We start from the raw sequence: 10,190 nt of genomic DNA, 5'->3' as shown, positions 1-10,190 counted from the left end.
CTTATGCACCGTGTTCGGGTCGGGAATAAAAACATGTATTTGAATACCCTATTTTAGGGGGTTTCCCTGATTTTTTCCGGGTATGTTTCGGGTACAGATTGGATTTTTTAAGGGGCTGCACATTTTGAGGGGTTTTTTGGTATTTTTCGGTATAGAACGGGTATTTGAAAAACCGGGTTCCAGTTTTCGGGTATTACCATGTACAAATTGGGTCCAATTTTGGATACGGGTTTTGGTGTTGAAATGCATGTCCTATCCATAGACAGCCTTACCTCTACCCCGTAGAAATAGAGATGCTGCTTCCAATGAGACCCACGGCTCGATAGTAGTTTTGCATCAAGCCTTGGACATAAGGCACATAACACTCAACCATCGGGACACCAACCGATTGGTGCATGTACCCTCGTCTTTCGGTTATCAATGCCACCACATGATGCTTGATTAACCTTCCGCTACTTTTAACATTATTTTCACGAGATTAGTAAAATAATGCCAAAATTAGTGTAATTTCACTTTTGTCCATACGAGGATTCACACATATATACATTATATGTGCGCACCGCAAGCAGGGCGTGGATTCGTTGGAATAAATAAAGTCGTTATGAAAATACTTATTGAATTTTTTTCTATTAAATAAATGCAATAAAAACCAAAGATAATACATATCTATTTATTTTTAAAGTTGGTTTGGTTGGGTTAAGAATGAAAGTGAAAATTTTGAGTTTGAACCATATGTGAAAAAGAGAGAAAATAGTATTTTAACGAAAAGTTAAGTTAAGGGGGCGTTTGGGATTTGCTTGTTTTCACCAACTTATAACTATAATCTTTTTAAAAAGTAATAAGGTGTATAAGATTACTTATATTGTGAGAGAAAAGTTCTACAAATTATATTTTTACAACTTATTAGCTTAAGGAGAGGTTATATGAAATTAAAATAAGGAATCCCAGACAGCCCTAAGGACGGTGAATGGGAGCAGCCTAACAACCAGAAAACCCCAGATAAGATTCTTCGTTCTCCAAAATCTATCGACACCCACATCATCAATGGCAATCTCCGTTGATTTCAGACCTCGGAGAATATAAACGACGTCGGAGATGCTGACTCCCTCTTCTCTCGATTTCCTTGTTGTAACTCGCTATTACTCTTTATTTGTATTTCTAGGGTTTCGTTTAAATCATGTTATGCTATGTTCTGTTCTGTTCTATTTGAATATCGTTGTCTGATCTAGTTTGATCTTATCTTAGATGTGGAATTGTATTGTTGATTAGTTCATATTAATCGTCTCAAGTTCTTCATTAGTAATGTTAAATTAACAACTTTTAATTTTTTATTTGAAGCATTAAACTATTTAAATCACACTGAAATAGACGCGTTCTTAGATTTATAGTCATGGTTGTTTTGAACCACATGTAATATTGTTGCAGACTTGAGTTCGTAAGTCAATAGAAACAAAGATGACTGTAATATCGTCTTTGATGTATTTCAGTATGTTCTTTAATCACCTGCATTCAACTCGGGATTATTTTTATTTTCAAGTCACTCTTTTTGCACTATGTTTCATGTCATTTCCCATCTTGCGGATTTGATATGCGTCTCTCTTGCAGAGTAGTCTATACTGAAATAGTTAGGGGACCGAAGTTTGTTTTATCTCTAGTGTAGATAGGATGGTTTTGAAAGCTATTTGATGATGGTTGGGTGACAGTTATTGATTTGGTTTTAGTGATGGATTCATAGCCCTCTGTTCTAAATCGAGTTCTTTCTTCTGAATCATTCACTCTCAAAGTTAGGTCACACTTTGTCCTTTATGAATTCGTACGCGGGCCGACTGGTAAGTAAACAACCACATTTCATTACTTATATCCTGTTGCTAACTATACAAACCACTCAAATTGCTTTTGTTGTTGCCAATTCTTTTATGAAAACTACTTTTTTAGTATTAAGTGTCTTAAATTGAAGCATGGTAGTTACTATTTACTGATTACATATGTTTTACCATTAACTGATTATATGTTTTCAAATTTGATATAGGAAGTTATTCTGAATAAAACGTTCACTAATTAATAACCAAGTTCCATAATTGTTTATTGTAAGTCAACTTGAAAAAATATTCATTAAATAGTAACCAAGTTCCTACTAATGTTGATTGCACCATAAGGGTACCGACGATAGGAATTGGAACTTCATATTGTATGTGGACCCTAATGCCAAGTATCACACTACTGGTAACAAACATATTATTAAAGTTTTTAAAAGAATCTTTGACATTGAGGTTTATAAAGGAATGAATGACTTTATCTTCGTTCAGGAGAAGTGAAGGCTCGGGTAGAAAGGAAGACGAGAACAATATCTTGTGTTAGTTATGTTCCAAAGCAAGATAAGAATGTTCTAAGTATGATCAACTACTGTTTCAAGGGATTGAAAGAAACACGCATTCAAGTGGATGCACTCTGAAGCGGATGTTTGAGGGTAATTTAAAAGGGTGTGTTGTGTATGTAGACAAAACCGAGGCTGAATTGGAAAACAAGTATCTGAGCGGGCATTATGCACAACTTGATTCTACAACTTACAAAGAAAATAATTTTGTTGGTGAAGAATCAGTAACCAAGATTTATAATCAGGAGTTTGGTAGGTTGAGGAGGGAGCTAGATTGGTTGATGAAGACGGGATCTGGATCGAAGGGAGGATGAACTCGTTAGGGCCGAAAGGCTTAATTTTGTGATGGAAAGACAGCTCTGGTTCAGTACTTGAATGCAATTAAAAAGTATTCAAGCATAACTTGATTGGGAACGGGCCAAGTGATACAATTCCGTGAAGTGTAGGAATTTGTTGAATACAATTAAGTGAAGTTTGTGCATTTGTGAAGCCTCGAGGGTTGATGATTTACAAGTTTTCTTTTAGTATGCTACATACTGTTATTTAAATTTATTATGGGTTTTTGTTTTGAATATGTTATGTGTCATTCCTTGTGTATCATGGATTATAATTTTTGATGACTTTTATTTTATCTTGATATTTGTTAGCCGTGTTAAACACGTCGCATTGGGTTGTGTCATTTGTGTTAATGAAAGTCATTTAATTGTTTAAACATGTTGTGTCATGTAACCCATATATTACACATGTCTGTGTTCTTGTTCTAGTAAATGATATGTTTAGTTAAGAGTTTGTTACCCATGTTACTTTTGTCATGCGTGGCCCATCTAACATGGGTAAGCGTGTTTTCCAAGTCATTATTTTGTAAGCTACTTTTAGGTTGCTCCTTGTTGAAAACTCGTGACATGTTTCCTGCATTACTAATTTACTTGAGGCATTCCGGTCAAACCAGGTACCCTATCACAGCCGCTATCGTGTACCATATGTCTTCTCTCAATCCCTATCACAGCCACTATCGTGTACCATATGTCTTCTCTCAATCCCTCCTTGCGTAAGTTGATATGGGTTTTGAAAATTTCATGACAAATACCTTTCAGTATCATCAATTGCAATTTCAACTAATTTTCACTTTTTTAAGTTGTCTGATGGAAAATTTTAACAACCAACTTAGAAAAGTATTTCTATTGGAAAACATTTTGTTTCACATCATAGTAGCGGACTTATTCATAAAAAAGTACTTTATTACCACAACGTACCTTTCATGATTTCGTGACTCATTTCTCTCATATCCACCATTATATGCATAAAACCTCCTTACAGTTTCTTCTATAATCCTTCTTCTGTACAAACATGAAGTTATTTCGTCTACTCATTTTCCTTTCAGTATCATCAATTGCAATTTCAAAATTCGCCAAGACCGGTTGCAACGAGACATGCGGGAACGTAACCATTCCATACCCGTTTGGAATCGGTGTGGATTGTTCTGTCAACCCATGGTACATCGTTGATTGCAACTCCTCGACGCCATACCTATCTGCACTCAACCACCTACAAGTCTTGAGAGTAGACTTGGATAACCAAACAGTAATTGTTAGTACGCCAAGAATCTCTGATTGCCGAAACCTAGTTCAGAATAGCATCGATCTTCGTACAACCCCTTTCTTGTTTTGTAGTTATCACAACAGATTTGTTTTTGATGGGTGTGGTAGTGCTGTTATGATGGATAATGGGAGTGTGCTCACTGGGTGTTCGACTTCATGTCGAAATGATACGGTTTGGGAAAGAAACACTGATTGTTTTGGCTTTAGTTGTTGCCAAACCACAATTCCTCATTATATTAAGTGGTATAGCATAAATCTCGTGGGCTTGGGCGGAGATGGAGGTTGCGGGTATGCCTTCTTGGTGGATGATGATTCATATCTATTAGGAAGCTTTTCGGTTCAGTCTGTTGCGGATAACAACGCTTCTGTTCCCATGTCACTTATGTGGACTCTTCCACACAGCACCACACTAAGTTGCTGTCAAGGAGCAGCTGACCATATGAACATGGAACTGGATACGGGCTATGGAACTTCAGTGGAATCACAAAAATGCTCCCGTCATATAGGCTACAAAGGAAACCCTTATATATCTGATGGATGTGAAGGTACTATAGCATCTGCACATTCTGTTTTTATTAACTTATTTGGCTTATTTTAAAATTGCGTTGTATGTGATGTGTGTCTAGTAATCGAAGACTGCGCAAGCTGCCCTTATTCCTCGTCATGCAATTATGATATAATATACGGTGGCGATGGGTCGAGTACTAAAGTAATAAACTTTAGTTGTGGACCAAACATTTCTCCAACAAGTATTGGAAGCAAATCATCCATGGGTGTTATTCTAGGTAATGTATGCCTATTCAATATTTGTTCTTTTGATCATGTATACGCACACTCCCTATAGTTAGCAAATCATCCATGGATATTAAGTTCTTTACAGTGTTTTGGATGACAAATTTACTTTTTATTATATTTTGAGTGGTATATTTCTTATTAGTGCCAAATCAGAATGCAAGATTTAGGTTGGTTTTGCATTTAAAACTCAAAGGTCATGCTTGGTGAAAACAACACCAATAAATTTCCAAATGCGAATAAAGACTTCGATGTTTAAACCCTTAGATCTATGTTTATAAGGTAGAAATTACTATATGATCTGGATCTATGACGATGAATTGATGGGTAATAACATCAATACTTTCATCATCATATTAGATTTTTATGGCCTTAAAACATCAATATTTTCTTGTACTTTGAGAATACATTGCGACTGTTTTCAAACTTAGTAACTTTCGTACATGTGTTTGATATTCAGGTGTTGGCATAAGCGTGGGTGTACTTTTCCTTACGGCAGGCATCTATGCATTGTACAAATGGATCATAAAAACAAAAGAAAGGAGACAAAGAAAGAGGTTTTTTAAACGAAACGGTGGTATACTTTTAAAGCAACAAGAAGAAGCTGACCCATCTTTAGTTGGTAAAACAATACTTTTCACATCACATGAGCTAGAAAAGGCCACAGACAACTTCAATGAGAATAGAATTCTAGGTCGAGGAGGCCAAGGTACAGTGTATAAGGGGATGCTAGTGGATGGAAGGATTGTAGCGATCAAGAAGTCAAAAGTTGTGGATGAGAACCGATTACAACAGTTCATCAATGAGGTGGTTATTCTTTCACAAGTCAATCATAGGAACGTGGTCAAACTATTGGGATGTTGCTTAGAGACAGATGTCCCTCTGCTCGTTTCCGAATTCATTCCAAATGGTACCTTGTATGACCTTCTTCACAATGAAAGTAATGAGTTACCAATTTCTTTGAACATGAGATTACAAATAGCAACAGAGGTTGCAGGAGCACTTGCTTATTTGCATTCAGCAACTTCCATTCCAATATACCATAGAGATATCAAAACCACCAATATACTTTTGGATGATAAATATAGAGCCAAAGTCTCTGACTTTGGAACTTCAAGGTTTGTCGCAGTAGAACAAACTCATTTGACTACCTTAGTCAAAGGCACATTTGGCTATCTTGATCCCGAGTATTTCCAATCTAGTCAATTCACTGAAAAAAGTGATGTATATAGTTTTGGGGTTGTTTTAGTTGAACTCCTAACCAGAGAAAGGCCAATTTCCTTGACAAGATTTGGTGAGCATAGAAGTTTGGCTACACACTTTATGTTGGCAATGGAAGAAGGTCGTGTTATGTCTATTTTTGATGCAACGGTGATTAAAGAGGGTACTAGGGATGAGCTTCTGATAGTAGCTAACCTAGCAATACGATGCTTAAGTTTGAATGGAAGGTACAGACCAACAATGAAAGAGGTAGCTATAGAGTTAGAAACTATACGAACGTCACACGTTCCCTCCAAAGTTCAAACTGATACTAATATCAAGCCCATGATATATGGGGAGGACTTATCGTTTCAAACACACAGTGACGCATCATCAACATATAGCTTCAATAATAGCATTAGTAGATAATGCAAAAAAGCCTGTCGATCATTCGTTGTATAATAAAGTACGTCATGTTGACATATAGCAGCACAACATGTAATTATTTAGCTTTATGAGTTATAAGCGGGTTAATTTTTTATTAAAGAAACATCACACACTACTAAAAAAGCTGAACGACTTTTAACAACAGATTCGTTGGAATTTTGTTGGCAAAGGTATTTTCAAACAACAAGAATTACTAAGAAACATAGCATTTGGCCTTCTTGGTCAATGACATGGTGAGATAGTTAAAGACTTCTAAGCTCTCATGTCTGAGACCTGACTTAAATGGGTTTTTTATGGTAGTGAGTTTCTTGTTAGATGACGTTTTTGAGTGAGTCAGGTCTAAAAAGTCAAAATTAGTATGAAAGATTAATATCTCGTCTTAGGAAAACTCATCCAAGTAATCAGGGTGGTTTCAAACTGTTAAAATATAAAAGAAAATGATTTACACAGTTATGCCTTTTCTTATAAGTCTAATTTTTTGTTATTTATTTATTTTTCGCCGACTTCCGGACTAGAGTATTAAAAACACTTAGTGGTATTATTAATACTAATGATAATATTTATAATAATAATAACAATACTATTAATATTTACTTTTTATTATTTTGAGAAAATATTCAACAAAAAGAGTTTTATTTATTTTTATTTTCTCTATTAGATTCCGACAAATAGTATTAATTATATAATTTTTTTATGTCCAACAAAATATTTGACGAATAATTATGTAAATATTTTTTTATTTACTTTTATTTCCAGCAAACTTCATACAAATAATTATATTTATAATACTTACTCATTTTAATTTCTTTTAACAAATTTTGATCGAAGAATTACATTTATATATATATATATATATATATTTTATTGCTAACAACTTTTTGAAGAATGTCTATATTTGTATTTTTCGTTTTCTTTTTATTTCAAACACATTTGCGGCAAATATTTAAATTTATATATTTTTTTAATTCCAACAAATATAGGTCGAATAATTACATTTATATTATTTACTTATTTTTATTTTCAACAACTTTCCGACAAAGTATATCAATCATATTTTAATAACTTTTTTTATCACATAACCGTTACTAAAAAATCATATTTTCTTTCTCATTTCAATTAAATAATATTTTTTATAATTTTATCATTACCTTTTATCTCTACTTTACTCACAATCACTTTTAAAAAAACATTAAAAAATTATATAGATAAACAGTGTATTTCTTAAAATTTAACCATAAACACTAACGTTTTCTCTCTCATCCCCTCACAACCAATTTTAATCATCTCTAAAAAATGAAGAACTCCCCCATATATAGGGTGTGAACAATAACTTTTCAAATATATAAAAAATCATCACATTTCTCTCTTATTTACACATAACACCCTAAAGCACTCTCTATATTATAAAAACTTCACTCACATTTTTTGATATATTGAATGTGAATGCTCTTATAGCACTATAGACGCATATCGCAATTAAAGCTGACAAAATCAGTTTGCGCTTGTAAGGGAATGTTGGGGAAAGGCTAAATGATGTGTGCAGAATTATACGCATCGTATTCCCGGGGAAGTGTCGTATGGTTCAGACAGACTGACCTATACGTCGGTCATTCCCGAGACTATACACGGCGTATTGCTTTCACAAACTCCTAGGTCACCAGGGTTTATCAAGAACACCGGGATTGGAGCATTCCAAACGCCGCGTATAGACTTATACATGGCGTATTGAGAGTAGAGGTGCACAAACGGTTTAAAACTCAAAACTGGTTTGTGATCGGTTTTGGTTCTGGTTGAAACTGGTTTCTTACCATGGTACAATCGGTTTTGGTTTGGGTTTTGACCGGTTTTGCTCAGTTTCGGTTCGGTTAACTGGTTTGGAACCGGTTTTGGTGGAGAAAATTACAAACCGGTTCTGAACCTACGGTTTCAATCGGTTCCAAACTTGTTTCTATATAATCAGTTTCAAACCGGTTCGATTTAGGTTTAGTTTTCGATTCGGTTTAATTACCGATTTATTTGCCCATCTCTAATTGAGAGCGTCTTGATAAGGAAAGGGATGTTTAGATAACGTGTCCTTTTTTTCCCCGGGTGCTGTACGTAGACAATTATTAAAGGTAGATAAGATGAATTGTAACCACACATGGCGCTATTAGTCTTTGTCCTTGTTAATTATTTATACGTGATGTAATATTGGTTGTTAAAAAATATGCTTTTTTATTTTCCTTTCTTTTTTTTTTAATTTTTGTTTCTTGTCCTTGTACTTAAGAAGACCGCACGTTTTCATGATTGGGGCCAAATGGGGTGGTGTTTCTCGTCACTCGTCAGCATATTACTTGGTACAGACGGAGCTTGTTTTAGAACCTCACCAGCAATTAACCACCTAGATGATATGGACCGAGTTAGTTTCAGAACCTCAAGGTCAATTACCAAACCCGTGTGTCGGATTGTCACTCATCCATAAAAAATACCTATATTTTTCCCCAATTAAAGGCTCAAACATTACATTAATTTTCAAATACTCCTATATTTACGATCTTCACCTACTTTTACCTTTACTTTCAATAAACTAAATTAGTTTATATAATAATCTATTTTTTATATTTTGTATAATAAATTGATACATATATTAAAAGGGATTACTCTATAAAATAGTAACCAAAATTTGAAATTGTTTCAATTAGGTCACTCATAAAATATTGAAGAAACACTGGATCCAACTGGATAGTCCGATCTGATGAATCCCCAGCTGTGGGTATTCTAAAGCGCTATGAGAACATATCCAAGCTAGTGACTGCAAGACAGAACACCGTTGAGTCTCGTTACGGGAAGGACAGAGTGGTAGGTCTTCCCGTAACCACCCTCTGGCATGAGAATAAGTATCGTACTCTGATCGGAATAAAGTAAGATACCGTATGTAATTGCTTGAGACTTAAAAGTATGAATGAATACCTTGAAGGGATGATCTTCGTATTTATAGCCGAAGGTGGAGGGAAGGTGATTGGTGGAGTTGTCACTATCGAGTTATTCCCTCTCTACCTGAGTGGACACGTGTCGAACCTTTACTGGATGTGACAGCCTGGACCCGTTTATGGTGTAGCCATTATGTGCACGTCGTTGGATGGCCATTACGTGTCCAGGTGTCTTCTTTCCATTGGTCGATGTCGTTATCAGGGGGTATTGGGGAAATCTTTTAGAAATAGTTTGTTGCAACTGCTCTTCCATATCACGTGGGAATCATGCGTGTGATGAGTCCCTTGAATTGTTTGTGGATTCCTTCCACGGATGCTCGCGTGGCAGTCCGCGGGTTATGGTGGAGATCCACAAAGCGTGTCTTGGATTGTGGATGGCTTTACCAGTCCACGTGTTCCTTGCGCGGATGTCTTTCGACGATCCGCAGATTGGATAAGGGATCCGTGGGTGGCGGATGTCTTCTGACGATCCGCGGGTCGGATAAGGGATCTGTGGGTAGCTTTGCTACCCTCCCTCTATAAATATTTTGTTCCAATCAGGGTGTGAATGTTTTCTTTTTGTTCTAATTATATATATTTTACATGTATAGCAGTTTATCTAGATTTTTATTTTATTTTTAAATAGTTTGACATTGCATATTTTTTAAAAAATTGAAAAAAATAGTAAAAATTAAAAAAAATAATTTTTGAATTGCAAAAAATAATTAAAAAAACCTGAAAATTTGCAAAAAAAAACTAAAAATTAAGAAAAATTTATATTCAGTATGTTCCTAATTCTTTTTTTTTCTTTTATATCGAAGCAATTAATAA

General features: G+C 35.0%; 1 protein-coding gene across 1 annotated transcript; it reads left to right on the top strand.

Annotated features, from left to right (window-relative positions):
• The first annotated feature begins 3,721 nt into the window (after nucleotides 1-3,721).
• On the top strand, nucleotides 3,722-6,393 carry LOC143587100 (wall-associated receptor kinase-like 2). Its single transcript, XM_077068492.1, has 3 exons — nucleotides 3,722-4,517; nucleotides 4,599-4,757; nucleotides 5,225-6,393. The coding sequence occupies exons 1-3, from the start codon at nucleotides 3,722-3,724 to the stop codon at nucleotides 6,391-6,393; spliced, it is 2,124 nt and encodes a 707-aa protein (XP_076924607.1).
• The last annotated feature ends 3,797 nt before the right edge of the window (nucleotides 6,394-10,190 follow it).

The sequence above is a fragment of the Bidens hawaiensis genome, unplaced genomic scaffold (genome assembly GCF_021521415.1).
Source record: "Bidens hawaiensis isolate Kalapana, Puna unplaced genomic scaffold, B.hawaiensis_p1.1 tig00035135_1, whole genome shotgun sequence".
Taxonomy (NCBI): Eukaryota; Viridiplantae; Streptophyta; class Magnoliopsida; order Asterales; family Asteraceae; genus Bidens; species Bidens hawaiensis.
Note: the sequence above shows the minus strand (reverse complement) of the source record. Positions and strands in the feature narration are given on the sequence as shown.